This window comes from Sardina pilchardus, chromosome 4 (genome assembly GCF_963854185.1).
Source record: "Sardina pilchardus chromosome 4, fSarPil1.1, whole genome shotgun sequence".
NCBI classification, from domain to species: domain Eukaryota; kingdom Metazoa; phylum Chordata; class Actinopteri; order Clupeiformes; family Clupeidae; genus Sardina; species Sardina pilchardus.
In genome coordinates this window covers 23841420-23858882 of record NC_084997.1, presented here as the reverse complement: position 1 = coordinate 23858882, position 17463 = coordinate 23841420, and the positions used below count along the sequence as shown (strand labels likewise).

The 17463-nt window shown below is 40.7% G+C and overlaps 1 protein-coding gene across 2 annotated transcripts in view; it reads left to right on the top strand.

Annotated features, from left to right (window-relative positions):
* The first annotated feature begins 312 nt into the window (after positions 1-312).
* The window catches only part of LOC134078640 (collagen alpha-3(VI) chain-like), a 122321-nt gene continuing 105170 nt past the window's right edge, over positions 313-17463 (top strand). Inside the window, exons 1-6 of one of the 2 annotated variants that reach the window (XM_062534714.1) lie at positions 313-544; positions 3472-3598; positions 6393-6986; positions 9173-9766; positions 9980-10600; positions 11303-11884. In XM_062534714.1, the coding sequence (XP_062390698.1) occupies positions 3508-3598; positions 6393-6986; positions 9173-9766; positions 9980-10600; positions 11303-11884 (2482 nt within the window). In that variant the 5' untranslated portion in view covers positions 313-544; positions 3472-3507. The remainder of the gene's footprint in view (positions 545-3471; positions 3599-6392; positions 6987-9172; positions 9767-9979; positions 10601-11302; positions 11885-17463) is intronic. The other variant, XM_062534715.1, reaches the window with a different exon arrangement.

Genomic DNA, 17463 nt, shown 5'->3' with positions numbered 1-17463 from the left:
AAAAAAAACCCCTCTGTTTTCTTTGCATTGCCTCAAAAGAAGAGAGAAGAGAAATGGAGGGATAGGGGCTAGTGGTGAAAGAATTTGTGACATCATCCTTCCCACTGCAGACTTCCAGACCAAACAGGGCTGTGCATCTGTTTTTCATTTTCGGGCTTCATCTCCTCCTTTTTTTCTCTTCTTTCCCCTTTTTTTCCTTCCTTTCCAGAAGAAAGAGGGAGGTGCGGAAACTTGGGGATGGCCCCGCTCCAGGAGTTTGTGAGTTTGTCCAGTCGCAGGCTCTGAGACAGTGCCACAGCTCCAGTGGTGAGCTAACAGGAGGGTGTCTCAGAAGTGCGCCTGTGTGTCCCTACTGTGTCCCACCGACTCCTGTGTCCTCCGCCCCGGCTAGCTATCGGCCCCCCCATCTCATCTCATCCGTGCTCCTTTGCCAGGACCACTGACTGAAGGGAAATACCAGAAGGATAATGACCCAGCGGTTACAGTGTTGTTGGAGTGCAGATTTCTAACCCAAGACTGTGGAATACGTTGATTCAAACTCAGGGTAAGAGAGCTTTTTGTCATGTTTTGTTGCAAAGGTTGTTGGCTTTTTTTAGACTCCGAAAAAGTATAAATGACATAAGGTGCGTCTGATAATTTGTTTTGTACTGCATTCTGCAGGGTGACTTTGTTTTTATTGTGTGTTTGGGGAAAATGCTTCTTGGTTTACTACCACACCCATTTGTTAGAGTGTGTGTTGTTCAACATGGTCTCTTCAAGGCAATGATGTTGCATGTTTGAATATAGCTGAAAAAATTACCCAAACTGGAACATGACACAAATTGTGTAAGATGTCAGAAATGCGTTTTTTCATGATCATAGAGGGTGAACAAGAAATCACCAACACTGAAATATCTGCTAAAACTTCTGCAAGGATTTTTCAAAGTCACTGCATCCCTGTTGATCATTGCCATGCAGTGCCAATAAAATGCATTCAGTCAATGCATTTGCAGACGTTTTTCTTGCTGCAACATCAGTTACTCTCGGTTTGCCTTACATGGCTAGGAGATGGAACACAGTTGTCCATGCATCTGTGCGTGTCGCTCCAGTGCGAGAAGAGCCCTCAAAGCCACTCCCTCCGCAGGGGGAGGCAGAAGTGGGAGGAGTGCTGATGTGAGGAGGGTTTTCCATTCTTACGGCCAAACAGAGCAGCAAACCTGAGCCATTTCAGAGCCAGGATCAAAAATCCAGGTGTTAACCATTAGAGATGTCGATCTTCGGTCACATGTCATGGCATTGTGCGTCCAGTGTAGGTTGCTGCAGGAAGCCTGTATGGTTTTGTTGTGAGTGATGGATTCATGCAGTGGTGTCATAGAGGACGTTTTGTTGATTGTCACAATAGTGACAAAAGTGGAACTTAATCGGATATTCAGTTTGTTTAATCAATAGTGAATTCTAGAGGGGCCAAGATATCAGAATGATCAAAATTCCTCCGTCTGTTTAATAAGTTTAACAAACATTTATAAACCTCTTATTTAAAAAATCTCTTCCTTTTGGCCTGTGGAGATGTGCATCTGCTCAATATCCAAATCAAGTTCCCGGCTCTTGTCAAACTCTCCCCTGTTATTTCCATGTGCATTGAACTGATGTGTCTGTATATTTGACTGTCATTATCGGCTTATTAAGCAGTTGTGAAACACTTGAGCCACTAAACCCCAGACAGTTTGAGCCCCTGCAGTGCAGTGGTTAATTGAACTTACTCCAGGACTTAATGCTGCATCTTCCGTTCCTGGGCAACAGATGGAGCTCATGAACCACATAGCTCTCTGGTGGAAAGTGAGGGAAATTGAAAGGAAGTGGGGAGGGGGAGGAGGTGGGTTGATGAGTGGGAGAGGTCAAATTGTGCAGGTCTTGAAGAATATTTTTGAAGGTCTTTCTTGAAGAATTATCTCATCAACAGTTCCGGTAATCAGGTTGTCTGTCAAGTGAAGAGATTGCATATAGTTTTACAGGAGATCTCATTCACCTGTTGTCCCAATTCATTGTTCTTTTAAATGTGGTAATACATTGCATGCTCTGGGTCAGACTTGATAATGTGGTGTGCTGTTTAAAGGATTAGCTAAGAATGTGTTTAATCCCAAACAATTAGAATAAATTTTTTACTGTGACCATTTTAATACCTCCTCAATCTACAATTTGACCCCCAAATCAAATTGTCACAGAAAATGGCAAAAGATGGTGCGCAAGAAAATGATTGAGTGAGGACATTCAGGATAGATAATATCTGATGATACAGATGATGATCTACTCCATATGGCAGTTGAATGCTGTTGATTGTCCTTTGGGTGCAACAGGATACCCTGGTGCATGGGGACAGGGATATTGAACTGAAGCTCAGACCACTGCCCCAGTGATTGACTAGTTGGCTTCTTTCCCACATATTGCATGTCACACTGTTCTCTTCATATCTCACCTTTTCAATGTGTACAAATGCTCACAGATCACCCCATCCCTTTCAGTAATGAGGCAGTATTGAAGACCCTGTACAGAATATTACTTAATTATCATTTGTATTTGGTTAGAGGGAGTGATGGTTTACAGTTCTGTTTCGTTCCGTTTTTCGATGTTTCCCTCGTTGGAAAATAACATACAAGTTATTGTTTCTGTTCAGTTGAACTATTGTATTATCTACGATCTGTTGCACAGTGGTTATTTGAATGGGAGATCTTTTGTTGAGAAGTCAGTTTGACTATATAGAAGGTTTGCTATTGTAGTAATAGCATCAACCTGTTTGAATATAGCCTACCATTTCTAGAGTCAGAGTTGAGTAGGTAGGTGCCAAAGATGAATCTGAATTTGAGTTTTGTGTGAGATTGGAGTGATTGGTGTCAGGGTGTGCTACTGCAATGCGTGTCCACTTTTGCGATGTGTGCTCAAATGAACATAAAGCTCATTCTTTGTGCCCACCCTCTCCCTCTCCACACCACACACACATACACACACACACACACACCCAAACACACACACACACCATCTCTATGAGTGAAAGGGTGTGTCCCCTCCCCATCCACAGAATGGTTAAACACTGTGGGAGTGCGAAACCTTTTTGAATACATGTGGTACTGCATGTATTCTCTCAATATGAAAGATTTTCCCATGCTTCTGACATGCTTATAAGCCCTACTGCTTCCCAATTACAGTATACAGTATGTGTGTCATTGTCCGGGTACTACTTTATTAGAATATTAGAATCTATAAAGGGTTTATGAATATTTTTTAATGGGTTGGTAGTTCAGACTTCACAAACCAATAATAAGAATATCTGTATTGTTATATCTGTTTATATATGCCTATTTATCATATATTATTAACAAGAGAAAATGTGTGTTTTTATGTCTTCGTCACGTTATGTACATTGTGTGAGGCACTAGTCATATATGTTTTGCGAAATCTCCAATATACACTCAGACATGTTTTTTGTATCCTTTCCAGGTGCCTTATCTGGTGCTACACTTTTTTTTAGCCACAATGAGAAAGCGGCAGCTGCTGCCACCATGCGCCCTCCTCTGGGTGCTGCTGGTGTGCTCTGGCCTGCTTCCCCAGACCTCTGCGCAGGCCGGTAAGTGCTTCTAACAGTTCATTCACACAGTACTGATGCACACATCCCTGCCCTCAGAATTCCTCACCTTACATGGGAACTCTACGGTCAGAAAACGGTGCTCCGGACAGTGTCCTTGGAACAGTTGGTGATACTGTACTGTACATGTACTGCAGCTCCTGCAGTTGCACTCGAGGAGGAATGGGATTTCTGTGATGCTTTGAATCATACTTTATTATGAATCATTAGAAGGCCGCAGTAGAACTTATTTTGAGTTTTTACTACCGTTAAAAATGCCAGCACTGACAGGCACACACAATGGTGCAATAGACTGCCTAAGCAAGCAAGTAAACAGACCATAATTTTCATAGTGTCATTTTCCCAGCCACTCTTGCATTACCTAGTTTTTCCAAGCACCCTGTGCGGCCTGTCCTTATATGGATGCATAATGCTTTGTTAATGTGTTCAGCACTGGGCACAGTATATAGGATAATAGATAACCCAACCAATACCTATTCTATCACCAAACATATAACAGCAATACAAAATAAACAACTTGAAGGAATATTGAAGAAACTGCTAACATGTTTCCATGTTAACATCGTAGGCCTTTGCACAGTTGGTGCAAGGGTTCAACAACAAATACCATAGCTCTAAACAGGTTTGCTAGCATTGCTAAGTTGATATGTAGCCACAAATGCATTTGAAATGACTAGTCTAAGGCATTAACATTTCAACAGCAGTAACTATCACATAAGGAAAGTATTTATTAAAATCAGGTTCCAGGGAAAACAAATGATAAGGTATTATTCACAGTATATCCTACAATTGATTTCATCCATTTTTGTAGATGGGCTCAAATCAAAAGCATTACCGTCAAAGTAGCATTGACTGGTTGATTCTCAACATTGCATCAGTCATTTTTACAGTGCAGGTGTTTTCTCACCCATGGGATGCACATGGTAACTAGCTGTACAGGTAACGAAAAGGTCATTCACCCAATGGAAGTGATATTTCAGGGGCTTTTCAAGTTAATCTCTCTCAGATGTAGCTGTGGTATGCTATTTATTATCACAGCAAAATACCGTAGTCTCCATGGTCGGAGGCTATGTTGTCATTTTGAGCTTTCTAAAGCATAGATTATGGTTTAAGTACCAGATAGAGATTGCATTGAAAAGCACCAAGATACCACTTTAACCCCATGAATCATCATTAATCTTCTAGGCACGCTGTCTTCACACAGTCCATCATGTTTCCTGAGCACACCATGACAGATCTTGTGTGTTTGCATGTTTTTAACTGATTGATTGATTGATTAATCAATTAATGAATTAATTATGGCATTAATTTATATTATTGCTTTTTCATGCCAAGATAAAACTTTTTAAAAAATTGCTTTTTAAGCTGCTTATTTAGATTTCATGTTATCAAATCAGAGGTAACATGTGAGAGAATCTCTCTCTGTGCACTGCACTCATTCATTTTAGGTGGAGGTAAAATGGTCACACCCATGAAGTGACATTGGATAGTGCCTCTTTAAGGAGAAAAAATATTGATCGTATGAATCAATATCCCCCTCACCCCCTGAAGCTGTTGATTATAACTAAGCTTTCATCATCACTGCTTGCATCTCTTGTGAACACAGTACTCATTTTTTGTTTGTTTATGTGCAACCTTTATGTGTACAATCTTTGTAGAAAGTTAAACGGTGATGAACCTGTCTGAGCTCATACTTGATTACGCTGCAGAATGTATGACATAATTATCAGTTATGTTATGTATTCAGATAGTATAGATTTAGTCATATTACCTCAGGTATAACATTAAATAGATAAATTAAAGTAATCTGTTAGCTACTTTTCTGGATTGCTTTTTTCAGTCCTTAGAAATGTGTTACAAACACTATCCATGTAAGCATTGCATTGTGTCAGTGCTATCTGCGATGTTGTATGATTCCAATTCAATGTGGAATCCTACAATGTCCCTGATAGTTGATGATTATCCCAGTGCAAACATGGCTTCTTATTAAAGCTAGCTGAGTCTCTTGGACATATTTACATGCAGTAACAAGTATGAGACGCGGAGTCATGACCGGTACTGTTATCACTGTATCTTGTAACATGAGTCTGCATGGAGGACTGAGCTCAAAACGGAGATGACATTACATATCTTTTCCGTCTCCCAACACCTGCTCCATATGGAGAATATTGTTCAAACAAACACTGTAATTGGAAACAGACCCTTACAGATTCCGGTAGACCCCCCCCCCCCCCCCCCCCCCAGTTATAGAGGAGACCCATACTGTATATGATGCAATCTGCGAAAACCCATCACATAGTGCACTCAAAAATCCTTGATTTTTGCTCCATTTCAACCCTCCCTGGTGAACTTTGACCAACTTAAGATTCTGATATCACCCTGTCAACATTTTTGACACTGTCCCCTTGCAAAATCCTGAATACCATCCTCCCAAAATATTGGATGTTGCTATGATGGTATCAGGATCATAAGTTGGTAATATTCCCAGACGGCATATGTAGTCTGCACTGCACATACATGGCTCTAGGACTCCACACATGTCACACTGCGGGAGCATCTTCTTTGGCTCAGTCCACATGCAGCATGATATGCTTGTGTTTGTGTTTTGATGATGATTGTTTTGCTCCTGATTGTGACCAATATGTGATGCTGGCCATTTCTCTCCACTCTCTTTCTCTCTGTTTTAACACTCACTTGATGCGTTTGTGTTCTGTTTGTCCCTCTCCTGTCTCCCTCTCTCCCTTCCTCTCCTCTCCTCTCCTCTCCACCCCTGAAGAAGAGTCAGCTGACCTAGTACTCTTAATTGATGGATCAGAGAACGTTGGAGCCGCCAACTTCCCTCGTGTCCGCGATATCGCCCTGAAAGTGATCGAAAAGCTAAACGTGGACAGGGAAGCCATCCGAGTGGCCGTTGCACTGTATGGCGCCGACCCCGAGATTAAGTTCTATCTCAATAGCCATGACAGCAAAGGGTCGGTGCAGACTGCCATACAGGGGCTGGCATTCCCAGGTGGCGATGAGGCCAATTTGGGCACTGCCTTGGAGGAGGTAGTTGAAAGCATACTGGGTCCAGACTCGGGGGGCAGGGCAGACGAGGGCGTGCCCCAGATCCTTGTTGTAATCAGTGCAGGCCAGTCCAGCGATGATATCAGTTTAGGGGAACAGGCCTTAAGGGAGTCCAATGTCTATACGTTTGGCGTGGCCATTGGTGAGACGGCCAGAAGCACTATGGAAGCAGTGGCGTCCGACTCAAGCTTTGTGGTAAATGCTCCTGATCTGACAGCTGTGGATAGCATGGCTGAACAACTGCTGCCCTATATTAATGGTGTGGCTCAGCGGCAAATTGTGTTACACACTCAAATTACTCAAGGTATGTAATCATATGTGTATGTAATCTTATGCAAACCTGAGGGGGGTAACAAACACAAAGTGAATTTTTATAATATCTATGATGACTTCCTTCAGACCGATACTTAGATTCTGAGAATGCACTGCAGACAAACATGAACCAATGACAAAAGTAGGGATAACAGCTCTCATAAATACGCTTAGATGCCGGTTTCAATAATCAAAAATATGGAGAAAACTTTGTTACAAGTCTTCAAAGTAAATACATTCTTAGTGAGTACATAGTCTAGTCTAGTCATGGTCTAATGCCATCTCACTAAAACATGTTGTTAAAATGGGGGTTCATGGTTATGGGGGTTTGAATATGAAGTTAAAGGTACCATCAGCAATTCTGGATGATGTCACATCTGTTGATGTTTGAACCAAACAGCAGCAAAACACCAGAGAGTGAACTCTCCATACTCCTCTTCTATGTACCCAAACTCTTGTCCCTCTCTTTCGGTGATTGCTTGGAATAGTTTTGTTATGTTTGGGCGACAGACTTACTCCACTTTGTTTGTTTCCAGTTCAAGGAGTCAGGGCTGTGTACAAAGACCTTTTTTTACAGAGTAGTCACGGAAATGGAGAGCTAGCGAATCATGAGGAGATGTTCGCTTAATGTGACAACAAGTGCTAAGGGTTACAAATTGTCTAGTTGTCACAGCCAGACACATAACCAGCTGTGTCAAGACTCGGGGCACTAATTGAAATGCTGGACAACCTGTAAATTCAGTCAATGAGCAAAATCATTTTTGAATCAATTTCATACAGGAACTCAAGCCATCACGTACCATGTGAAAGCTTTGAGCTGACCCATCAATGTTTGTGCCTAAGATTTTGCTCGTGGTATTAAATTTGCAATCGATTTTGCGTAGATTAAATAAGCTTTAGTTGGACTTTAGACTTTGCACTTAGCCTTGACATTTCAGTTAGGGCCCTTGGTTTTGAGAGAGAGGCCTGACTGTTATTGTGGGCACACTGTCTCTCGGCAGTTCATCAGAAAGCAGGCATTACGTTTAAAGATCAGAGTCAAAATCAGAATCAAATTTTTAAGCAACAATGAATTTTTACAGAATACTAGAAGCAAAACACTTCAAAGCATTTGGTGTAGGCCCTGTCCTGACCTAGGTAGATGCTGCTTCATTATTAGATGATAGCTGGACAAAGAGATGGTCCTTACTAACAATAGCTGCAGTTACAGTTTGATACTTGAAGTAAAGCAATTACTTTTTGTGAGGGAGGGGCCAAACTAGTGATGGTGGGCTGGGGAGGAAGGAGGGGACCTTGAGATCAAAGCACCTGGAGTAGCTGAGTGAGTGCGATGTTGGGCGAGTCACTGTAAAGAGCCCAGTGTAGACCATTGATTGGTCAAGTATAATGTAAGGGATAGATGATGAGGAAGATGATAGTCTTTCTGCTGGAACTTGCACTAATGCTTCCATTTCTACCCAATGCTGAGCTCTGTAGTATTTAAAATAGTTAAATTAATGTCTGATAATAATCTATTGAGCTCATCTTCTCACTTGAAATGTGATGATGCTGCTTGAAATTTGTTGATTGGCGAAAAACTTGTGTTGCGTTTTGGTTGAGTATAACTGGGTGCCTTACAAAGAAAAGTAAACAATTGCAGACACCACTGTGGTTAAAAAAAAGCCAAGGACAGGTCTAAATTATTCGTTTTTTTGTGACCTCATTAAACTTCAGAGTGTGTTAGAAAACAAGTGCATATGGAAGACGTTTAGTTGTGATTGATGGTATTAACCATGGTCTATATATACAGTCTATGGTATTAACAGTATATTATATTTCTATGCAGATATGCATGTATGTGTCTGTAAAAAAGTAAACCATTGGATTTTGGCGTGTAAATTGTTGAAAACAATGTATATGTTTTAAAAAATTGTGCAACAGAGACACTTTGGTGTGAATTGCAATGTGTTTTCTTTAATGTCTACCAAGGATGTGTATATGGCGAGGGCTCAGTCATAGCTCAGGTCCCAGAATATCTATTTCCAGAATTTATGTTGGAAGAAAAGCAATATTATTCTTATGTTATATTTATGGTTAATTCAATAAGAATGGTTATTGTAATAGGAATAAGAATAAAAATAGGTTTAAAAATAAATGTAATACATTTTTATTAACATTATGTTTTGTTATGTTTTACAGCCATCACTGTGGGGAAGAGGGACATCATTTTTCTGATTGACAGCACAATGGGTTCGACATTTCTGAATGGTGTGCGTGAGTTTATCAAAAAGTTTGTTGACTCCATGCCAATAGGACCTGACCAAGTGCAAGTTGGTGTGGCACAGTTTACAACAACCCCCAGTTTATTATTTGACCTGAACACATACAACACTAGAGAATCAATTGGGGATGCGCTGGGCAGAATTCGTCCCAAGAATGTGCAATCTGTAAACATCGGTGCTGCGTTGGACTTCGTGAGGACCAACATGCTGAGATCAGAAAAGGGCAGTCGAATCGAAGAAGGCGTTCCCCAGCTCATGTTGTTGCTGACCAGCAAGAAGTCCAGCGACAGTGTTGAACAAGCAGCCACGGCCCTCCAGCGCTTGGGTGTTCTCACCTTGGCCGCCGGACAAAAAAACGCTGAAAAGGCAGAGCTTGAGAGGATAGCTTTTGAACCGTCTCTGGTGTTCATGTACAAGGATTTCCGCGTGTTGCAACGCCAGCCAAAACAACTAGTGTCTCCCCTCTCCACATTATCAGGAGTTGTTATCACAGAGTCACCAACAGAGCCAGGTAAGCCGTCTGTGACACTGACAAATATTTAAATAATCTAAACATTAATGCTCTTTGTTCATTCAAAGTCTGGCATCAAAACAAGTTGATTGTTTTGGGTACTAATGACTTTGGAGATTGTTGATGTTGTTGTTGTTGTTGTTGTTAAGTCCCATGTTTTTAGCACTATTTACTGTCACTTTTACTAAAACTTTTTTATTTACCTCCATTTAGTGGTTGAAATAACAACAGTGCAGACCCAGAAGGTGGTTAGAGATATCATCTTCCTGGTGGATGGGTCAGACTACGTTGGTAATGCAAACCTGCCCTTTATCAAGGACTTCATGAATGGCATCGTTAACCGCCTGGATGTGAGACCAGAGCGGGCACGAATTGGGCTGATGCAGTATTCTGGCACGCCAAGGACAGAATTCTATCTGAACAGCCACAACAACAAGCAAGATGTTCTTGCTGCCATTTCTCAGCTGCGCCCGACGGGAGGTCGTAGTGTGAATACTGGCGCTGCTCTTGCTAGTGCCCTGGACAATAATTTCAAGCCACTTAGGAGACCGGGAGTCCAACAGGTGCTTGTTCTTATCACCGGAGGTCCTTCTGAGGATGAACAAACGGCAAAAAGAATGGCTGACAAACTGGCAGTGGAAGGAATTCTAACCTTTGCAGTGGGTGCAGGTCGAGCTGATGGAACCTTCCTTACCAATGTTGCCTTTGTCCCACAACTGGCCTACTATGAGGACAGATTCGATTCCCTACCAGATGTCGTTGAGCGGATATTTACACCACTGATAACAGTGGTTGGAGACACAGAGGCTGTGGCACCACCCCCTCCACCCCCTGGTATGTTCCTTAACTGCAGAATAGCATGAACTTTTTTCATGTGGTTCATGTGGATGATACATATGGCTAATGTGTTGCACATGTACAGTGTTAAGTAACATTGATTTATTTTTTTATGAAGCTAAAATAATCAATTCAAATGATAAAACTATAGCCTATATAAAATGAAAAATCATTACAGTTTTTATCTTGCTTGAAAAACAAAACATAACAATGCAAAACAGGATGTACAATATAGAATATATTTAAGCTTAACATGTTACTGTATTTTAATGCTGGTCATAATGGTGGTACTTGGAGAGTAAATTGTTCTCTGAGGTCGTGCTCATTGTGAAAAGTTTGAGAACCACTGGCTACTGTATATCATTTTAAAGCTGGGTGTTAATCTGGATCATGAAAGACTGGATGTGTTTTTACAACATTGTCATATAGCTTTATTATCCTCAGACTCGAGGAGATTATTCATATTTGCTTGATAGGTTTCTGTTAGGTTGCTAATGATCTGTTGTGTGTCTTTTTAAAAATGTGAAATGTGGTAGCTTCTTCAATTATCTCCTCTTTTTCACCAAATCTTCAACATTACTTGTACTTGAGTTTAGGTCTAGAGTATTGCCATTCTTTTGACATGGCTAACTAGCTGCTGCTAGCGCTCCTGCATGTCATCTCTGCCAAAATATTGATCCATGTTTTTGCTTGTTTCAGGAGGAGAGCGAGACGTGGCATTCTTGATTGATGGCACTGACGCTGTCAGAGCAGATTTTCCCTACATCCGTGACTTCATCAGGAAGGTCATAGAGCCTCTTGACATTGGAACCGACAAAGTTCGAATTTCTGTGGTGCAGCACAGCGAAAGGCCCACACCAAGCTTTTACCTGAACACCTATAACACCAAAGATGAAGTAATGACGGCTGTTAGTAACATGAACCTGGCTGGAGGGCGAAGCCTGAACACTGGTGCAGCACTTAAGTTTATGAAGGACACCATCCTCTCAGCTTCGTATGGCAGCCGAGCAGCCCAGAATGTCCCACAGTTTTTGATTGTGCTTACTGGTGGAAGATCACGAGACAATGTCAGGGACCCAGCTGGAGACCTGAAGACTACAGGAGTGGTGCCGTTTGGTGTTGGTGTGAAGGATGCGGACCCCAAGCAGATTGAAGCCATCTCTCACAATCCATCCTTCGCTTTCAAAGTGAAGGAGTTTAGTGAGCTCGACACGGTCCAGGCGCAGCTCAACAAGATTGTGAGTCTTCCCAAAGAAGAGCTGGTCGTTGCTCTGGAGCAGGGTAAGTGAAATGTCTATTTTTAAAATTAGCAAATGCTGCAACATGTGCTGGTTTTTGCCTCAATGATGTTAATTCTATGTCTTAGCTCGTATCTCTGATATAAAGAGAGATGTTGTGTTCCTGCTGGATGGTTCTGATGGAACAAGGGATGGATTCAGAGATCTAGTTGACTTCATTCAAAGAGTGGTGGAGACTCTCAATGTCAATGAGAATAATGACAGAGTTTCAGTGGTCCAATACAGTGGAGACCAAGAGACCAATTTCTATCTGAATACATATTCTAACAAAGATGATGTTCTCAATGCCATAAGAAGCCTCAAACACAAAGGTGGCGAGAAAAGTAATATTGGAGCTGCTCTCACATTTGTGAGGCACAATATATTTACGGCATCTTCTGGAAGTAGACGACTAAAAAGAGTCCCTCAGATTCTTGTTCTGATAAGTAGCTCATCATCTAATGATGGTATTGAGGGACCAGCAGAAGCATTGAAAGACCTTGACATTCAGTCAATAGGTGTTGGTGTGGGCAATGCAAATAACAATGAGCTGGAAATGATTGCACTCATGCCAAATCTTGTGCACAAGATCTCTGAATTTTCTTTCCTACCCTTAATTGAGCCAGAGCTCGTTGCTCAACTAAGCCTTTCAAAAGACACTATGGAAGCCACTGGAGAGTTGCCTGAATCTATAGGTAAGACCTGTATGTTGGCTTGAAACCTAGCAACATTTTATAAACATGGTATGTTTTTTGTGACAATGAACTGAACTCACTACCATTTACATTTCAAATGGTGTTTTATTATGAAACAAAAATGTGTAGTGTACATTAAAGCCTGTTAAATGAAGCAACTTAAAAATGTCCATACTGGAATTCCGGACAGCATTTTGCAAGTGTGCATGTTTATATTCATTATGCAAGGTTTACTCTGGTTACACTGTTGTTGTATTGTTCAACACCCTGGATGCAACATACAGCACACACAATACATGCAATGTTAATGGAAATATTGATTTGTCAAGTATTCCTTTTTCATTGTATGCACTTTCATTTTCCAATTTACTTGCTTCAGTTTCTTAAGCTGTGGGTCTTCATAAAATGGCATCTTTTCAGCTGAAAAGATGGATTCTTCTTCTTCTTCCACATTCAGTTCTTCTCTTGTAATGATTTATCAAGTTACCTCAGCACTAAATCCCTCTTCTTGCAAACTCAGATATTTAAATTTAAGGTGACCTTTGTCTTACTTTGCACATCCTATCATTATTTATAGTAAAACAAACTTGTTCCCTTTCTGTTTGTCCCGAACTCTTCAGTTATTTCCAACGAATTCAAAAGGGATATAATTTTTCTCCTTGATGGTTCTGATGGCTCCCGAAGTGGATTACCGGCCATGCGAGAGTTCGTTCGAAGAATGACTGAAAAGCTTGACATTGATGAGGATAATACTCGGGTAGCTGTGGTGCAGTACAGTGATGACGCTTTAGCGCATTTCCTGCTTAATACATACACAACAAAAAAGAAAGTTATCTATGCCGTGAGAAGCCTTCGAGATAAAGGAGGAAAGCAACTTAATACTGGTGCTGCATTACAGTATGTTCTGGACCATATCCTTACACCATCTTCTGGAAGTAGGCATCACATTGGTGTTCCTCAAGTACTAATCGTTTTGACGGGTGGAGTATCAAGTGATGACGTTGTGGGCCCTGCCGCTGATCTTAGAAGACTGAAAGTTCTCACCTTTGCAATTGGAATGAAGAATGCCAAGGAGTCTGAGCTACAAAAAATTGCCTATTCTTCTCGGTTTCTTTTTGATTTGCCTTCCTTTGGTGAACTCTTATCCATCCAAACGGATATCCTCTCCTTTGTCCAGTCAAAAATGGAGATTGAGCCCCCTACCATAGTTGGTAAGAAATGCATCTATTTTCATACCAGCCTATCCCTTTTCTCCAAATCTCCTTGGTCTCAAATGAAACTGTATCTTCATTTGATGGCAAAAGATCAGTTTCACCAAAGCATCCGCTATGCTGTAAAGCTACATCGCATGGATCGTAAACTTCACTTGTCAGATTCATAATGATTCAATCATATGAGTCGGCCTTTATGTTCTTGAATGGAGAACCTTTTCATTCTGACATTACGTGACTTCAGCTTATGCTCTTCCTTGAGCCAATGATTTCTAAATCATTGCAAGCTTTTTTGCAGCTTTTCTGCTTGTTTCCAAGACCAGTACTTCCCTTGGGAATGAAAGAATGTTTTTTTTAGTGTTTGCTGTGGCTTTGAGGCAAACCTTTCATCTCTTCCCCCTCATGGACTTTTAAGTGCTCTTGAAGCTGAGATAAACTTGATCTCAGAACTAGGTTTTAGTAGATACTGTATTAGTATTTACAGTATTAGTATTTTTTTTATTATTATTGTAGCTGCTGTTGTTATTGCTGGATGTAGTAGTAGTTAGACATTTTGTGATAAATACATGTTTTTGTAATTGTTTGTTTTAAAAAGCATTACTGATGAGGCCGCTCAATCTTTGTTTTAGTTGAATTAGACGCTGCAAAAAGAGACATTGTTTTTCTGCTGGATGGATCTGATGACACTAGGGATGAATTCCCTGCTATTCTGCAGTTTGTGGAAAATGTGGCAGAGAAACTCAGTGTGGACCGGAATCATGACCAGTTGTCTGTGGTCCAGTACAGCAGGGACCCAGTGGTTCATTTCCATCTTAACACTCACGAGTCAAAGAAAGATGTCATCAGTGCTATCAGGAACCTGCGACACAAAGGCGGAAGTCCACAGAACTTGGGAGTAGCCCTTGACTATGTTAGACAAAATGTTTTTTCCCGTTCTTCTGGAAGTAGACGTCTTGAAGGTGTTCCCCAAATTCTCATTTTGTTGACGGGTGGAAGGTCACAGGATGATGTTAGACATGCTGCCATGAACCTAAAAGAAGAGAAGATTGTGTCATTCACAGTTGGGACAGAAAATGCAGATAAAATTCAATTACAAACTGTAGCTCACATCCCTAGCTACACTATTTTCATTCCTCGTTTTGGAGACCTTCAAGGAATTCAAAACAAACTTCTGTCATTTGTAAAACATGTCCCTCGCTCACCAAGATTGCCGTCTCCACCTGTAGTAGGTAAGAAAAAATATGTTTTTATTATTTTTTTGCTTTAAGTGTGAATTGAACTTAACTGTTGACGCATTTATTGTGGACAATATTTGTTTTATGCATTCTGCCAAACTTGCTGTTGTCCATAGACTCCCTAAACATATGTATTATGCTTTCCTGTTTCTGAACTTGGTACGGTTCATAATAATGGTTCATAATAATTGATTTTTTTTCTTTGCGGGGAACACACTCACACCATTTGCACATGTATTCCTTGCTACAGATATTGGGCGAACTGATATAGCGTTCTTGATTGATGCCTCTGATGATTCAGAAAGCTTTCCATTGATGAAAGATTTTGTACTGAGAGTTGTGGAGACACTTGAATTTGGACCAAACAAATGTCAGGTTGCACTAGTCCAGTACAGTGATCAGCCATCAGCTGCATTTTTGCTCAACACACACTCCACAAAGGATGGCATAACGGACAGTGTGAAGCAGTTGATTCAAAGAGGTGGAGGACCTCTGAACACTGGGGCAGCTCTACAGTATGTGAGGGATCAAGTGTTTACTGAGGCCCTTGGGAGCAGGCGCCTTCAGGGTGTTCCTCAGTTGTTGGTTCTCTTGAGTGGTGGGAGGTCTAGAGATGACATTAGAGGTCCTGCTGCCTCCTTGAAAGCCATGGGAGTGATCCCAGTGAGCATTGGCGCAGCAGGTGCAGACACCCTTCAGCTGCAAACAATATCACAAAAACCAAACTACTACTTTATGATGAATGATATCAATGACGTTCCAGCGGTAAAAGAGGAGCTCTTGTCTTTGGTGAAGAGTGCTTCTCCTCAAAAGACACCGACTTTGGCACCAGCTTCATTTGGTAAGAAAGCTAACTTCTTTCAACTTTAAGGTGACAAGGCTTGTTCAGGGATTTAAAAAGTCATTGACATCATGATATTATGTTTATTTTTTTATTTTTGAATCTACAGAATCTACCAAAAAAGACATTGTGTTCCTTCTTGACGGTTCTGAGGATACTAGAACTGGTTTTGAATGGATTCGTGGCTTCATTCAAAAAATGATTGAAAACCTCAACATTGAGGAAAACGGTGACAGGGTTGCCCTTGTTCAGTACAGCCGAGAAGCAAGAGCTAATTTCTACTTAAACTCATATTCCTCAAAGAATGACATGCTGAATGTGATTCAGTTTTTGAGACACAAACGGGGACGCCCACTGAACACTGGAGCGGCTCTGCAGTTTCTGAAAGATAATGTCTTCATTGCTTCCTCTGGAAGCAGAGTCTCGGAAGGTGTTCCACAAATACTTTATATTTTTAGTGGTGGAAGGTCTAATGATGATGTGCGAGCAGTCTCACAAGTTTTAAGAGACAGCAACATCAGAGTAATTGCTGTTGGGACACAGAATGCGGACACACTAGAATTGCAGACAGTGTCTTATACACCTGCTCATGCATTTTCCGTATCTGATTTCAGCAACATTGAAAATGTGCATGACAAACTAATATCATCTATGACTTACACACCAGAATTTGTGGAACCCACATCAACAATTTTGGGTAAGAGACCTCCAGACATAACAGTTACAAACAGTGGCGGACATTACTTGAGTACATTTATTCAATTACTGCTATTAGGTTGCTTTCTCGTGTGTCTACAGTATGCTTTACTGGAGTATTTCATTTATGTTAAACTTTTTACTTTTACTCCAGTACATTTTAGGCCAAATATCTTACTTTTTACTCCATTATATTTTGTGACAGCTGAAGTACATCTGAAGTTCCTTCTGGTAAAAGACCAAATACATGTCCAAATACATGTGTACTGTATTTTCTATTAAGTGAAACATTCATCCAAGACAGAGAGCAAATTAATCAGTTCAGTGTATCTAGGAACAGGAGCATCATGGCAGAGTCAGTGTTCCCCAGAAAAGAACATTTAAGACTCTTTATCAGACTACACAAAAGTGTACCCTTAGTCAAAAATAAGGATGGTCTTGCACACTGCACTCTTTGTAACAGTGACTTTAGCATTGCCCATGACGGGTTAAATGATTGCAAAATACTTTAATTTGATTTTCATATTATTCAGGCCTATACTACACGTAGATGACTAGTTGCTAAGCCTACATGCAAAGCCAAAACTAAAATCTACATATTTTATTATCACAGTTTCTATCTACTGTATAGACCTTCCTTATCTGGTGTACTGATTAGACATTGTTGAACAAACAGTAATCTGTATTTCAGTGTCAGTAGTAATTAATTTACAATTTTAAAGGAGCAATCAGCACTCGGATTACTTTTTCAAAGTAACTATGGCAACACTGTATACAATGACAGTAAATGCAACTGTATTGGTCATAATACATTTCAGGACTTTACTTTCAATACTTAAGTACATTTGAAGGCAAGTACAGTACTTTTGTACTTCCACTGGAGTAACATTTAACCATGTGTATCT